Raw genomic sequence first — 16,437 nt, 5'->3', positions numbered from 1 at the left:
TTTTCAAGTAGTAGTCTACATTAATTTGTAGAAAAACTTGTTCATATCGATGTTGTATTACATTACCATTTGACACGAATTAGATGCTTAATTATCAGCAAATTTAATTAGTTTAAATTTGAGTTAATCCAACATGATGTGTGAGAAGATTTCCCTTTCTTTTAATGTGAATCACATTGTGATAAAATAATTTCTTCAATTCAAGGCATGGAAACGGCTGATCACATACTTTACCTTAATTAATTTGCTTCATATACAAGTTGCTCAACTTTTTAAAACCAGTACAATTGAGAGACAGCCTTAACTACCAATTTAAATGCATCCAAATGGTAGTTACATTTACATGAATTTGGCCATGCAAATGCATGCTGGAAGAGTTTTGAGTTGCAATCCTAAGGGCTAAGGCAAACCTAAAATCTGTCTCTCCCTTTCCCATCTCTTATTCTTTTCTCATAAATATCAATTTAAAGCTTCATAATATTGTTAGAGTGCAAAACTAGCAACATCATCAATACTGAGGGCTGGCTACTGATATATGTCCATCCATATTTTTCATTGTAATTTAATGCTGCTGGTCATCACCAGATGTTTCTTAATAAACTTTAAGAATATGATTGGCGCCAATATCAAAGGGCAAAGTTAAAAAAAGAAAAAGGGTAAAAGGAAAAGAAACTTCCTCTGACTGATCACCTCCATTTGTGCTTCATGCATTGAAAATTCAAGCAGCAATGGCTCAACCAGCTACAATATAAACATAACCAAAACCAAGACAAGATTAAAAAAAAGAAAAGGGTTGAACTCTCCATAGCTAAATGTGGTTGCAACTTGGGTTAAACATTCTTACAGAAATGTAATGTTGGGAGTTATATGTTTATGATAAAACATGAAAGTACGTCTTCAAGTCTAGTCTTAGGGAACTCTTTGATAAAGACATGAAAGGATTGGAGTTTACGATATTTGGCGTTTTAGGGTAAGAGGATTGAAGAAGACAAATGAATAGTTCGCATTAGCATTCTCGATTTTGGGTTTAGTCCCTTAGAGGGCTATAGACAATTGATTGATTATTCATTGAGGAAAAGATTCTGTTGCTAAGTAAAAAAACCAAAGGAATGGTGTGGATATGCTTTATTGTCAACGTAAGTGTTTGACCAATCAATTGAAATCCTTTATTTTTTTTGTTTGGCTTTTGCTTTTGCTTTCTTTTTTTTTCGCCTTTTTCCTTGGATTAAGTGAAGTTTTAGTTGCGTGATTACCGGTAAGGAAGGCTCTCAGCCCGTACAAAGCATGTATCCACCTGGCAATCAACTCCCACCCAATTTTGAAAAATGTTTGGCAAACTGAAAAGAGATTAGAAAGAGAAAGGGCTAAGAGAAAAGAAAAAGACAGTATCGGAAGTGATTAGTAGACTAGTAGTGAGGCAGCAGCTGGGGAAGTAAGCTTAGCTTAACACAACTAAACCAAACCACATTTGGTTGGAATACAAAATCTGAACATCTCGAAGAAAGTCAAGGCAATGGCCCCCAAACCATGTGGGAAAGTCCAGGGTAGCTGCTTGCAGAATTCAACTAAACTAGAATACAAAGTAGATTTTCCAGTTAGTGCAGTTGGCGTTTGGTGGGTCATATGTCTAAGGAAAATTCATGGGGGGGCAAGTTGTACATGGAATAAATTCAAAGTCCTTTGGTTGGGTTCAGTATAAATGAGGGCTCCAGCACCGTTTAAACTTTCAATATTGCGAAAGAAATGACATTTTTACACGTCAAGCAAAATTTATAGTTGGTGATTTGGCAGTTGAGTAGTAGTAATAAACAGGTGGGTCATGGACTTGACAGGCAAAGCTTTGTTTGGCCATGAAAGGTAAATTCTAGATTAAGCAAAGTGAATTGGAACCCTTTATTGCTGGTTCTGCTTTATGATTTTGAATGGTGATGATTGGGGTCCCAATCTAAACCCGTTTTCATCTGTTTATGAATGCTGATTTAGATTTGACATGGCAAATAATAGTCCTATTGAGAAACTTATTGGGAAGTCACTAAGCGTCAAGCAACCAAATAAACTGAAAAATTGTTGATAAACATAAGGATTTAGTAGTGCTTAGTATACAATTTCTCATGAATCGTTTAGAGGAAACGGATTGAACAACAAAAGAGAGAACAACAACAAATCGGGAATCAAAATTGGAATCCAAGGTTGGATGTCGCTTCCTCGAAGTTTCCTTCTCAGCCTCTTCCTAACAAACACCCTCTTTTGCCCATCATCCCACTGTGCCTCCTCCACTCCTTTCGCCAGAATCAATGGCGGGGGATGATGGTAAGGGCACTTGGACCTCCAGGAAGTCTCAGGGAGACCCAATGTTGAGACCCTTTTGAGGAAAATAGAGAATCCCCATTTCAGGTGAAGAGAAGGGAATCTGTCGGTGTTGGGTTTGTTGCAGAGAACCGGAGGGTAATCCCAGTTGAGGTAACATGGGATTTGTGAGGAGATGAAGAACTGAGAGTGGAGTGGCGGTGAGGTTGTGGGGCTTGTAAGGATGTGGGTTGAAGCTTGGAGCTTTTGCTCCCATGTCGTGTCGTCCATTGTATTTCAGAGTGGATAACGGACAGTGGATTAGGTTGGAAAGGTGACAAAAATGAAGGATTAATGTCGCCAATTACTTTTTGCCATTTGCCTTGCTTCAAGTGATTCAGAGACGGATCAATCACGTTTCATTGAAGCTCTGCAGCGTGCAGACACGGCGATCCCACCTTACGAATTTCTACATTTTCTTTTGTTAGTTATTCATGAATTTCACGGCACTTCTTTTGTTTTTTATACTGGAGTTATAATAGATGGGCTAATCGTCCAAAGGATAATAATGCATATAATTACGAGAATGATTAATGGTGCGCAGTTGAGTTAGAATCATTACATTGCAGTAGCGCTAATTGGGATGAAAGTGCGTAAAACCAAAATCGAATGTACCAGCTGGCAAATGTGTGATGGTAACTATTACGGGCGTGAAACACTCTCATCTATCTATTTTATCTTTAAGCATAAAATCAATTGAAAGATTTGACTCAATTGCACCTATGCTACAAATAGATTGTTCGCAGCATAAGCCTGGCAAAGCAAGATTTGGATGGGTAAGGATCACAACGTATGGGATCTGGACCCCGTAACATTGATAGCAATATATTGACCTGGACCCGGAATATTGCTGAAGTAGACTTATGTGATGATTATAGACCAATTGAGCCAGTGCTGTGGGGATGTGCAAGTGTCAACTCTTCTTTCATTTCTTAATAGCAAAACCAAAATGTAAAAGAGAGAATAGGACACAAACTGCAGCAGCTTGGATGGTATCCAGTATTTCAAGGTAAGCTACTACATCTGAATGGAAGGTAAGGTTTCTTGACCTAGCTGAACTGTGATAACAGCAGCATCCAAGCACTCAGTATAGGGAAGGTAATCAAAGCAGAAGCCTGAAATAGCAGAAAATGAATTATACCCGTAATTCAAGTAGAACTTTGAAGGTACAGAAGAAGGCAGCAGACACATGAGAACATACCAGAAAGAATACCAGTTCATCATTGACAAAAGCTGCAGTGAATTCATTTCTTCTCATTTCTTGTTTGATGAAACCTTGCAACTACAAACAAACAGAAAAGAATCAAAATTTTATTTCAAAGGCAAAGGTTCCTTAAGGAAGAGATATACTTCCTTGGACCTAGGCATTATTGCCTGGACAAATACATATTAATTTGTAAATGGAACCTATATATGTGTATACATATGTGTATACATATATATATATATATATGTATATATCTCCAGTAAACAATATTAATTATCGTGCATGAAAATGAATTGCTAGTAAATTTAAATCCTTAAATTCTACATCAAGTCAAGTTCTGTTGGTTTGGAAGAAAATGAATTGCTATCACTTAAGAACTAAGTAATAATTTGATTTGTGGAATTCATCTTCGCATACATCCCCACAAAGATAGTTGTCCACAGGCAATGCAAGCTGGAAATGTAATACAATTCTTGATGCTTTTCTCATGAACAATCTCAGTGCCTTGGTAATTAATGTTAGCATATTGTTTTCCTTGTTCAAAGAAACATATGGCATGGGCCTCAAATATACAGCCAATGAAGGTTCATAACTAAGTCATTTGCACCACTTCCTTTCTGTTTTATTAGGAATCAATCTCATTGTAATTCATATTAACTATTTCCCTCTGAAGTTTGAATTGAAAAGTAGACCTTGTTTATCTTAAAAAAAAAAAACTACTCTAAGTAGTTGAGGTACTACTCTATGATTCCAAAAATACTTTTCTTGGCTGATATAACTATGAACACCTACAATCTTCTTTGCAGAACTAACTCACCAGTTTCAATTATGAGGTTGGAAGAGACCAAAAGTTTCCATAGATCAGTCTCCATGGTTCAGTGTCAAAATTGATTTAGTAGAATAAACAGATTATGCAATCTTGCAACCATTATATCTCAGAATCTTCTGGCTCAAACTGTTTAGCATGGTGGAAGAGGTGTTGACAGAGAGGCAAGGGCAAGGGTGAACTTTATATGTTTCCTGTGAACATTTTTTATTGTTCACAATGTGAACTTGCATGTAAGTTTCAACATGTGCAGACCTTCAAGATTAAGATCTTTTTTTTTTTTTTAAGAAACATCAATTATGGAAAATCCCATATATGCAATAATCAAAACATACCTCATGGTGATACTTTTTAATTGCTGAGAATAATCTTCTCAATTGTTGCAGAGCTTGAGAGATGTAGTAATTTATAGCAGATCCTTTGCTCAATGAATTAGAACCCAATGCCCCAAACATCTTTGGAACATGCCTTTCAGAAAGGTCGCTAATGAACTATATGCAAACAAAACATTAGATTTTGTTAAGAATTGCATGAAAGATCAGCATATGGCAACATACCATTTGATTTTAATAATAAAGAGTGAAGCTATAGTTGTTGATGATGCTTTGGTATACAAAGATCAAAATTAGATTTCAAACTTCACAGCTTAAACACACTGAGACAAAGAGGAAAAAAAGTTCTGAAGCTATAGTTGTCAACTTATTAATATTATTACCTTTAAGAATGTGCATCTCATATTCCGTTCTCTTCGAGCTTGCGATGCCCTCATCTGTTAAGAAAAACAGCGATGATGCAAAAAGAAGCTTTGTTATTAGGAAAGAACCTTTATTTTCTTCTTTGTTTGAAATTTCCTTATAATTTTAATGTATAACTAATATCATTAGGATCAAGGGAAGACATTACTTCAGCAATTTGAAGTGCCTGCTCAAGATGTTGAATTTGAATCCATTGTTCTGTAACAACTTCTGCCATCTAAAAGCAAGGAAATGGAACTTTAAGTGAGTAAAAGACAAATTAAAGTACAAGCAAGAAACTCATTTTCAACATGTAGTATTTCAACATAGGGTATTCAGGTGTATCAAAAGATAACAAAATCAAAAGAAAATAGACACCTTTTCAAGTCTTCTTCTACACATCACAAGTAACCAAGATTGAGTTCTGACAAAGTATGATCATTTCCATTAACAAATTAAATAAAAATCCAAAGAAAAAAAAATTCTTTCTTTACTTTATTTAAAGAAAACAGATTAGCACTGACTGGAACCCCACCCCCCCCCCCCCCCCCCCCCCCCCCCAACCAGCAATGATATTAAAATCTAGAACTGGAGGAACCAAAACTGCAAACTGCAATAATTGGAACTGCAAACAAGATGAAAATTCTTTTAAGTTTATAAATAATTATAATAGGCAGAAATGCTTAGTCATTCAGCATTACATGTTCACTATGTCTGACTAACTCTGCAGGTAACAAAAAAAGCCTTCATTCATGAGCAGAGGTTCTACACAGAAAAGAAATATAATGAATGTAAATGCCGACCTTTTCAACTTGTAAAGTAACCACTTCCAGTTTATCCTCAGCCTCCTGTGCTTTTGATTCTAAAACATGAAGTTCAAAATTGTTCTTTCTTGAAACAGCCCAAAGCAGGCGTACCTAGGATCACGAAGCCTACTTCTCAAGTCAGTTGAATACTGCATAAAGCAAAGACATTTCTTGCCACACACTAATGACTATTGGCAAGGAATTCAATAGGAGAAAAATAGAACAAGGATTATATGAGCATTTAAAATGTACCTCCTCTTCCAGATCCTTAAGTCTTTCATCAGCAAGTAATGAGTCATCCTGCAATTAATTAATGCACAGTCAATAGTCATGTTTTCCAAAGTGAATAAACCCTAATTTAATACACTGAACTCTCCAATCTTCTGCTTTCAAAATGCCTTTATTTTTTCCTTTTCGAGACATGACTTGGGAGAAGGGATTCAATCCAAATAAACCTGAATAAATGCAACAAGCGAAAACATCAGCAAAGCTGAAAGAATTGAACCTTAAGACTGGATAGAGTAGACTGCAGATAAGTGATCTTGTCGGCCATCTCCTCGAGGAGCTTCTCGCGTTCCTTGAGATAAAGGGTTTTAGCATTCATGTTTTGAACGCTTTCCTCAAGAACGGATTCTGCGTCCAATTTACAACCAGCACGGAATGAAGATCAAGATTAATATGTGTTTTCATATAGTAGTATTTATTAGCAAAGAAATTGAGAGGAAATGTTTTACCCAAACGAGAGATCTTGAGCTTGGCGTCGTGCAATTCACGGATCAAGAGGTTGTGGTTGCTATTTTGTTCATTTTGGGATGCGAGAGAGAAGAAGAAACAACTGAAAATGGCGGGAATGAGAATCAGATAAGCCGCCATTCTTGTCTCTGCTTCTTCGCTGCACTAGCTAACAATCGCCCTTTACCTCTTCCCTTTGCTTCCCGCGAGAAGGAATAGTGGTTCTTTCTACGTGGCAAGCGCCGGTAGTCGAAGCTTTATAGATCCGTGAGTTGACCAAAGCAACAAAGAAAAAATGTGAAAATACCGAATAATTCTTTCTTCTTTGTCCAAAATTGTTTAAAATGGCGAATTGATAAAATAAACTCTGTACTTTTCTTCAAATTATCCCCTGTAAAAATAAGGTTCAACTGACCACTAATTATGACGTCATATCCAAGAGGTCGGAATGCAACAACAGATAAAAATGATGTCCAAAAGAGGAAAAAATCTCCACCTAAGGTATATCTGTTGACTATTATAGGGAAACATGTCTATCAAATATGGTAGTACTAAATTACTCTACACGTAGATAATTTAAAACCCGAAACGGGTCTTGTATATAATCAACACAAACAGTGCATTGGCGATGTCGCTTCTCAAAAGGGGCATCTGCAGGGTTGAATTTCCAAGTCTTTTCAGCATACTCTTAAATCGTTCTATCACTGCTAAATCTCCCAGAGCCAGCAGTACTGAGTATACTCATTTTGAGTCCATCTCTCTTGATCAACAAACGCTTTGTCAGCAGCTGCCTGTTTGTTTCAATATGTACGCAAGTTAAATCCTCAAGGCATTTTTACACGTCCGAGAAACCTAAGGGATTTGAAGATAAACTATTACCTGAGCCTCTAAATAGCTCTTAAATTCAGCGCCGAGGAGATCATAGTCGTGGCCGCCCTCTATGTCGTCACACAAAGATTTGAAATAGTCTTTAAAGCCAAAATAACCATCACGAATCATCCTACATATCGTAACACAATGGCACTGAATCACTTGCATCATATCTCAAGGGATGGGAGAGAGAAGGGGGCCGATGTTTACCTTACAACACGTGAAAATTGCACCAAATAAAAACTGAAAGAAAACTTTGTCAGAATCCTACTAGTATTGTTGTTGATTATGTTTGTATACATTCAATGTCAATGTACAGGCCAAAGTTAAGTAGCACTAACCATGTTGTCGTCCACTATTTCTTCAATAATTTCAACAGTAGACCCATCTTTTGTAGCTAGAAGTAAACATCCATTCATCAGAAATTTCATGCTGCTAGTTCCCGATGTCTCATGTCCTGCAGTGCTGCATCAGAATCAGGAAAACCTTAGGTGAAAGAAGTGTAGATCAGAAGCACTTGCATTGCAAATATAGGAAATATCATTCATTACATATGATGAAGCCTAATGACAAGTAATGCTAATAGATTCCAATGATAGTCGACCCAAATTTACTACTAAAAAGGGCATTCATGTTTAGAGTGAATATATAGACATATTAAGCCAGAAATTGACCATACAAAAACACCAAGTGAAACCCCATTCACTGATCGTGCAAAAGATTGTAGAACTGCTAACAAAACCGAGGATTCCTTCTAATGTGAAAAACATATGCTTAGTACCTTATGTGTTGAGAAAGGTCAGCCCCTGGGATAACCAACTCAGCAACAGAAACATTGTAATCAGGGATAAAAACCTGCAAATGTAGTTAACCTGACTTCGGAAACAGATCGCACATTCAATTATTAGAAGACTGGTATACAGGTCCTTACAGCTTTATTTCATCATCATTGTTGCTGATTATTTCTGTTTAAGGGCAGTTAGTGACCTTTCTGAGTAAATAATGCATGCTTCAGAGTTACACTTACATTCAGCAAACACATATGAAAAAATAATACTGCCTTACCAACTTTAAAAGATCTCGGATATCACTATTATTGTTGATTTTTTCAGCCACAGCATGACAAAGTTTGATAATCTGCTTTGCAGTTTCATAACCTGGAGCAGCTATTCCTCCAATTATGCAGACACATGGTACAACTTTTACCCTATCTTTCTTGCCCATATTCTACACCAAAGTATTAATGGAATGAGCAAGCTATCCATGGGTGCCAGATTATAGAACAAAACCGAGAAAAATTGGCAATTTTTTTAACTTGATGGTACAATGTTTGAAAATATATACAATCTGTATATCATCTTCATGCAAAGCCAAAAGGATTATGCTTAAGGAGAATAGATAATCAATTCATTCAGACAGTTTAAAGATGTATGCAATCAAGATGAGTAAGAATCCTAGATCTTGTACAATGCAGCCAAAAGATGGTGATATCTTTAACCTCTGGTTGTTAGTTTACTACAGGAACAAGTTAATGAGACACGTATAAGAAGCACCATTTGATAAATTTAACTTCTTTTAATGGCTCTTTTGGCCAAAGATAGTGTTAACCTTGATACAGTCATATCTATGGATAATGCCAAGTATATTAAGCAGCCGCCGTTTGTATTCATGTATTCGCTTTGTCTGCATGTCAACCATTGCATCCAAGCTGACCTGCAGATTACAAATAATGCACACCAGCATAAGATCACTACAAAGCTCCTCTAAGACAGGAAAAGGAACTTTAGGGACATAAATAAAAGCTATCTTCACAAACTTCAAGCCACTCATCGCTTCAATGTACTCAGCAAGCCTTATTTTGTTGACCTTCTTAACCTATGACATAGTAATTAACAATAAATGAATGATTTTATGCGTTTTGTTTTCAAACTAAACCATGGTTACTAAGACAGACAGTACCATCTTCCATTCTTGACGCAATTCGCCATTAGCTGCATCGTCTCTCAAGCCTGTTAAAAGGTCAACATCATGGATCCAAGCTTCTGTTCCTAGCCATTTTGAGATAAGAGCACATAAACCAGGATTGCTCACAACAATCCAGCGATGCTGAGAAATCAAATACTAAGAGATCAAAATCAATACAAAGGTAGATGAATTTGAATTATTTATCTACTTTTAGTTATCAACGCTAGATGCATCACTGCATCAAAGTAACAATTCTAAGATTTATTTAAAGTGTAGCAAGCAACTCAATCAATCAATAAGTTCATCAATATAATGAAGATTGTATCTTATTTAAACCTGGGTTACTCCATTTGTCTTGTACTGAAATTTGTGAGGCCACAGCTCATAGAAGTCCTGCAAAGAATTGATAGATAACAATTAAGATAAACTAACTAAAGAAGCTCTTCATAGCTAAAAAAAATTAATTAATAAATTATGGATTGTCTCTAAAAATGTCTGGATGTTGATGCAAGGCTTGCAAAACTGACCTTGGAAAAAAGAAAACTAGTATAAATTATGGAAAAGCACCAATACTTGTTAGAAGATATGCAAGTCAAGTTCAGCCCATTTTGGTTTCAAAACCAGTGCGGAGAATTGTTCAGATCCCCTACTTAAGTCAAATCTTAGATGAGTTAAATTTAACTTAAATTCCCCCACAAATTTTGCAAGCAAATCATAGAATAGAAGCATACCCTACTGCAGGATAGTCCAAAGTTGCTAGAGAATCCATTTGGCATGCTGAAAGAAGAGAAAGGCCTCCATTACCCAGGAAGCATCTCCTTCCTTAGAATATCATACTGAATAAGCTAAGAGGAAAGTGAATAGTTATCTGAGTATACCAATTATAAAAAATAAAACAAGCCAATAAAAGAAAGCTTTCTTGGTACATGCATTAAGAATTTACTTTTAGCTGACTTGTTAAAACCAAGATGTCCCTCCCTAATATTGATTAGAATGATAGGCTTGTTTTAGCAGGACAAGCACACCTTATCATCAGAGAAGTTTATGTCTCTATGCTCCCTAGAACAGGATTCACTTCAGTAAACGAAGTTCAAATCTTCAGTTCCCACAGAACATGACCTCTATATTTACTCCATGTGTTCAATTCTTTTCACAAGCAAACAATTGTTTGTCTGTAAAATCATGATCTGCTGCATTACAAAAATCTATGCTTAGGACAATCAAGGACTACAAAAAGTAAAATGTTAAGCTAACCTGCTCTGCTAAAATCTCAAACTCAAAACCAAGCTGGCTTAAAGCATCTGCATACTGGTCCCGGATTCCAAGGTTGATGATACTAGTTGACAATGAACGGCCTGAAATTAAAAATTACACTGTATTTTAGCATGTGAAAAGCAATGAAAAACCAGAGTAAGATGTCAATCCAAGAAATTCAGTTTTAGTGTATAACAAAAACAAAAGTTTGATCCTCTAGATTTGATTCATTATAGGTACTAGGAGAGTAATAGACCACATAACCAAACTTTTAGAGAGCTCTTAAACTTATCAATCATTTAAATAATAATAATAATAATAATAATCAGCTTAGATAAAGGTGCGAAAATACCCATAAGAAACTCAAGTGAAAGGAAGTAAATTCGCTTTGGGTCTTTCCTCTTGAAATACATCTGAGTATCGTGCCAACGTTCAATCAACCGATCTCGTACACTATGTGCTAAAGCCTACAAATATGCTAAACAATGAAAATCAAATTACTAGAAAGCAAATATACATTCCCGCCAAAAAAATTTTTTAAATGTCACTGTTCATTCTCCAAAATTATAAACAGCACACTAAATCCAACCTGATAAGCTTCAAAATCATCGAAACAAAACCCGCCGAGTGAAAATATCACGTGACAGTCCATGGTCCATTATCGGCGGTTTCATTTTTTTTTTTTTTATTATTTTCCTATGATCCAAGGCTTCAAGTTGCAATAGACGACGGATGGCATTGCCCGACGTTGTCGTTTGGTACGAAAAGGAAGCATGTGAAAATCTGGTCCAGAGAAGTTAAAAGGAGATGGGCACTCATTGAGCTATCATTTGGCCCATCATAAATAATGCATTCCGTTCAGGGCCTGGCCCATCAATAAAACTGTAAAATACAATTAAAAAATATTTTTAAAAAAAAGAATTTTTTTTCAAAGTAAAAAATTCTGAAAAGCACTAATTAAACTACAAAGTGATTTTGCCTATAATATATAGTGTGCTTTGTTATCACTTTATCTAAATATTTCCAAATTTTAAATTTAAAATCAAATTTCTATCAACTCATATTTTCCTTTTAGATAATAATATAGATAATTTCCAAGATATGCATGCTTACAAATTCATTAAAATCAAAACTTGGGTTTTATTGGAATACTAAGAATATGTGGAATATGATTGGAACGAAGGGTTGTAAAAGAGAAATTTTTGTTGTTTTTTTATTGCTTGGAATGTCTTTTATTTACCAAATTTGGAAGAAGAGGAAATTGTGAAAAATAACCTTCCTCATAAGCTCAATTCAAAAATATCATTTTTTATAATTTTAACTATTTTTAGTCAATTTTTGACATGAGTTGACAATAATACCCTTTAAACAATTTCAAACAAGTTAAAATGATTTCAGTTTTCTCTATCCCGCCATTCAGATAAAAATTTTAAAATTAAATCTCAATTTCTCTCTCTGATTAAATACTATCTATCTTACCATCCAGAGATGACATCAAGTTCTTTCTTATTTTATTTTTTTTAGATGGTGGATCTTGGGGGTTTTCAATGACGATGAACATTCTATGGTGATTGTAGGCAGCATGATGAATTTGGTAATTGGATGTTTTCTGGTGATGACTTGCTTCGAAACATGTGCTGCAATGGAGATGCCTGTGTTGATGAGTTGGATTAGATTGATTAAGATGATGGACTCAGGGAAAAGAAATAGTTAAAATATGTTTGATGGATTTTATGGTGATTCACAGTTTTGTTGTATTTGAGATTGAGATGATTGTTAAGTATGTTTGCTGTGGATTTTGATTTTTTTATAAGATTTTAATTTGAAATTGTTTAAGGAATTTTTTGTAAAGGGAGTCTATTTTGTTTTTGCATAAGGAGAGTGAGTAAAGCTCTCTTGATAGGAATTTATTTTGTCTTACTTTAAGGAGAGTGAGTAAAGCTCTCTTGATAGGAATTTATTTTGTCTTGCTTTAAGGAGAGTGAGTAAAGCTCTCTTGATAGGAATTTATTTTGTCTTGCTTTAGAGGGTTATGAAGTTTTGTAACCTATCTTTTATAAAATGCACAATTTCATGCCTTAGCAAAAAAAAAAAAGTATGTGTTTTAGGTTATTGAGTTTATTGGTTTATTTATAAAACCCTAAAGTTAAGGAGTTGAAATTAATTATACTGATTTTTAAGTATTGCGATATTGATTTTTAGGCATTATATGACTTAATCACTACGTGATTGATTTTTAGACATTACGTGATTGATTTTAGGCATTACGTGACTAGTTTTTAGGCATTGTGTGACTTAATCACTAAGTAATGCCTACGTCACACAATGCCGTACTAACTAGTCACATAATACCTTACTAACGAGTCACGCAATGCCTTACTAACAAGTCACGCAATGCCTATCAACTAGTCACACAATACCTTATTAGAAACTAGTCACGTAATGCTCAAATTTAATCATGCAATATCTAAACTTAATCACGTAATACTTAAAAACTAGTCACGTAATTCTCAAAAATCACAAAAACTATTGAATTTTATTTAACAAGATCAACAACTTCAAATAATACACTATATTCTATTTAACAATATAATTAACGAATATACCTATTTGACAAAAAATGCTCAAAATGTTCAAAATTTTTATTTTCATATACAAAAAATACTCCAAAATACTTAAAAATGCTCAAAACGCTCACAGATTTTCTTCATGTATCAAAAATTACTCTAAAATACTCAAAATGCTTAAACGTTTTTCTTTCTGTTAAGAAATACTCCAAAAATGAATAGTTTGGTAAAGAAAGCTCAAAGAATATGATTCGGTTTGAGACGCAAACCTAAATATATTTGACTCGTTAATAAGTTTCGGGTTGAGACGTGAAGTCAAATAAATGGGTCGATTTCATTAATAGTAATTTTGTTCAAATTTTAATTTTTTTGACTAAAAATAATTAAAATTATAAAAAAGTTTATTATTAAAAACACTTTATGTATAGGGTCTATTTAAAAAAAAAAAAACTCTTTGGAGGAAAATGAGTATGAGATTTTATAATTTAAAAGAAGTATCAATCATCGAACTATTATAAAAAAAACTAATCAAAATCGACTTATTTTGATTTGAATATAATATTTTTAAATATATTATAAAAGAATTAATAATATTTTTATAATATATATTTTTATAATGTATTATTAAATATTTATTTTTTAATTAAATTAGTTATAAATTTTGGAATGCAACAAAATAGCCTTTTATAAAGTTGAGCTAAAATTTATTATTATTTTTATAATATTTAATAATATATTCTTCAATGATTGATTTGGATGTCCTAATGATCCATGGGTAGCTCTACGTAACTGTAAAACTGAAGGTAGCTTGGATTGTTTGGTCTAGAAACGCACCGTCGGGTACCTGCTTGGTTCTTTGTCGCACTCTCTGGAAACTTCCACACTCTTCTGGTCATTCTCGGTTTGCCTTCCAGACATATCTTTTTCCCTTTTATCAACGCCCCAACGCAACTAAAACACTCGAAAAAACTCTAGCTTCTAAGGTGATTCAGCTTTCAAGTTTCTTCATTTCTTTCTTTTTGCGGCAAAACAAGAGCAACAGGAAGAGGTAAAAGAAGAAGAAGAAGAAGAAGATGGGTGCAGATTATTACAAGATCCTGCAAGTTGACAAGAATGCAAAAGATGATGATTTGAAGAAGGCTTACAGGAAGCTTGCCATGAAGTGGCACCCTGATAAGAACCCAAACAACAAAAAGGAAGCCGAGGCCAAATTCAAGCAAATTTCTGAAGCCTATGAGGTTAGCTTATCTTTTACTAGCATAGCATTCATTAATTAATTTTAAGACTCAATAGAAAAACTGGGTTCCTTTTATCAAGAATCGTCATGATCATCGATGGAGTTTTTGTTCTTTCTCTTTGATTCTTGTGACCCTCATGTCAAAATCACATATTTATCATCTGGGTCTGATCAATTGCGAATTATAAGATTGCCCATCAATTCAAAGGTTAATCTTTTGCATATATAGATAGTCTTAAGGGTGACTAACATTCAAATTTACAGGTTCTGAGTGATCCACAGAAGAGAGCTATCTATGATCAGTATGGTGAAGAAGGGCTAAAAGGCCAAGTACCACCGCCAGATGCCGGTGGTCCGGGTGGAGCAACATTTTTCCAAACTGGAGATGGTCCAAATGTGTTTAGATTCAACCCCAGAAATGCTAATGACATTTTTGCCGAGTTTTTTGGGTTTTCTAGCCCCTTTGGAGGAATGGGAGGGGGTGGTGCTGGCAGTGGGATGAGAGGTGGTTCAAGGGCATTTGGTGGCATGTTTGGTGATGATATATTTAGCTCGTTTGGTGAAGGAAGACCAATGAGTCAGGCTCCTCGTAAAGCTCCTCCTATTGAAAATACACTGCCTTGTAGCCTCGAGGAGTTATACAATGGAACCACCAAGAAGATGAAGATTTCAAGAGAAATTGCAGATGCTAGCGGGTATGTCTCCTTTTCTAATTTTGCTGTTACTTTCTTGTGTTTGTCTGTTAGTGAGTACTACATAATTTTTATTTTTTGAGCTGATCGTTTATTGATTATGGTTGGTTCTTTAAAGTAAAATGAAAGTCTCTGTTTGCAACATTGATCGCACATTTATTCACACCATTAATGAAATATTGCAATGCGTTTGCTGCTTGGGAAAGACGAGTGGACAACTTCTTAATTTGATCTGATTTAGTCTACTTAAACAGAAAACGATAGCTGCAAGGATTTGCCTTGATCATTTTTTGCATACTAGACTCCATCCATTTTGAATCCACTATGAGTGAAACTAATTATAAGAAAACGGGCCAATCTCATGGCTGCCTTCTTTTTGAGAAGATAAAGAGTATTTTGTTGTAGTATATTGTCTGGAATTTGTCTACCTTTTATCTGTCTCTGCCTGCTGTTTGCTAACATGGTGACCTTACCAATGTTCCTATGTGATGCAGGAAGACATTGCCGGTGCAGGAAATCCTGACCATTGATATCAAGCCTGGTTGGAAAAAGGGGACAAAGATTACCTTCCCTGAGAAAGGAAATGAACAACCGAACGTAATCCCTGCAGATCTTGTGTTCATAATTGATGAAAAACCGCACAGCACATTTACACGCGAGGGCAATGACCTTGTTGTGACGCAAAAGATATCGCTGGCAGAAGCATTAACAGGCTACACTGTCCACCTTACAACATTGGATGGAAGGAGCTTGACCATCCCCATCACCAGTGTGATTCATCCAAACTATGAGGAAGTTGTCCCAAGGGAAGGTATGCCAATACCCAAGGAGCCGTCGAGGAGAGGTAACCTGAGAATCAAGTTCAATATAAAATTCCCAACGAGGTTGACTGCGGAGCAGAAGTCTGGAATCAAGAAGCTATTGGCACCATAGGGTGGAGTCTGATCATCATCATCATCAGCAAAATATGAGAGTTAAAAACTTTGTGAATACCTTCTCCTCTTTCCCCTTATGGGCAAGGTTGCCTGCCTGATTTGTAATGTTTTGTCTGTGGTTTTTAGGTGTTCAGAAGAATAAAAGTTTAGCCTATTTAGCACTGCTGAGAAAGCGAAGTTGTAACACAACAACCATTTTGTACCAGACAATCAAGTATTACCGTTTGCTATTAATTTTTAGGCGAGTCTATCGATCGGTTTATATT

The 16,437-nt window shown here is 35.2% G+C and overlaps 3 protein-coding genes and 1 pseudogene across 4 annotated transcripts; 1 reads left to right on the top strand and 3 right to left on the bottom strand.

The window, feature by feature from the left end:
- Nucleotides 1-2,041: 2,041 nt before the first annotated feature.
- LOC18596791 (uncharacterized) lies at nucleotides 2,042-3,055 on the bottom strand. Its single transcript, XM_007025485.3, has one exon. The coding sequence runs from the start codon at nucleotides 2,575-2,577 to the stop codon at nucleotides 2,110-2,112; it is 468 nt and encodes a 155-aa protein (XP_007025547.3). The 5' UTR covers nucleotides 2,578-3,055; the 3' UTR covers nucleotides 2,042-2,109.
- A 194-nt stretch (nucleotides 3,056-3,249) lies between these two features.
- LOC18596790 (myosin heavy chain-like protein) lies at nucleotides 3,250-6,948 on the bottom strand. Its single transcript, XM_007025484.3, has 9 exons — nucleotides 6,654-6,948; nucleotides 6,425-6,552; nucleotides 6,172-6,219; nucleotides 5,917-6,030; nucleotides 5,283-5,351; nucleotides 5,095-5,148; nucleotides 4,715-4,870; nucleotides 3,548-3,628; nucleotides 3,250-3,461 (listed from the first exon to the last, which is right to left on the bottom strand). Exons 1-9 carry the CDS (start codon nucleotides 6,790-6,792, stop codon nucleotides 3,396-3,398), a joined length of 855 nt encoding a protein of 284 aa, XP_007025546.3. The 5' UTR covers nucleotides 6,793-6,948; the 3' UTR covers nucleotides 3,250-3,395.
- Nucleotides 6,949-7,134: 186 nt separating this feature from the next.
- Nucleotides 7,135-11,477, bottom strand: LOC18596789 (alpha-glucan phosphorylase 2, cytosolic-like; annotated as a pseudogene). Its single transcript, XR_016027172.1, has 13 exons — nucleotides 11,330-11,477; nucleotides 11,093-11,207; nucleotides 10,741-10,841; nucleotides 10,223-10,308; nucleotides 9,823-9,879; nucleotides 9,481-9,627; nucleotides 9,334-9,396; nucleotides 9,130-9,234; nucleotides 8,587-8,748; nucleotides 8,303-8,376; nucleotides 7,863-7,986; nucleotides 7,531-7,764; nucleotides 7,135-7,442 (listed from the first exon to the last, which is right to left on the bottom strand). The product of XR_016027172.1 is annotated as an alpha-glucan phosphorylase 2, cytosolic-like (transcript).
- Nucleotides 11,478-14,122: 2,645 nt separating this feature from the next.
- On the top strand, nucleotides 14,123-16,433 carry LOC18596788 (uncharacterized). The gene is made up of 3 exons (XM_007025482.3): nucleotides 14,123-14,545; nucleotides 14,809-15,239; nucleotides 15,731-16,433. The coding sequence occupies exons 1-3, from the start codon at nucleotides 14,381-14,383 to the stop codon at nucleotides 16,167-16,169; spliced, it is 1,035 nt and encodes a 344-aa protein (XP_007025544.3). The 5' UTR covers nucleotides 14,123-14,380; the 3' UTR covers nucleotides 16,170-16,433.
- The last annotated feature ends 4 nt before the right edge of the window (nucleotides 16,434-16,437 follow it).

The sequence above is a fragment of the Theobroma cacao genome, chromosome 6, assembly GCF_053813885.1.
Source record: "Theobroma cacao isolate CCN51 chromosome 6, ASM5381388v1, whole genome shotgun sequence".
NCBI lineage: Eukaryota > Viridiplantae > Streptophyta > Magnoliopsida > Malvales > Malvaceae > Theobroma > Theobroma cacao.
This window is presented reverse-complemented; position numbering and strand designations above follow the sequence as displayed.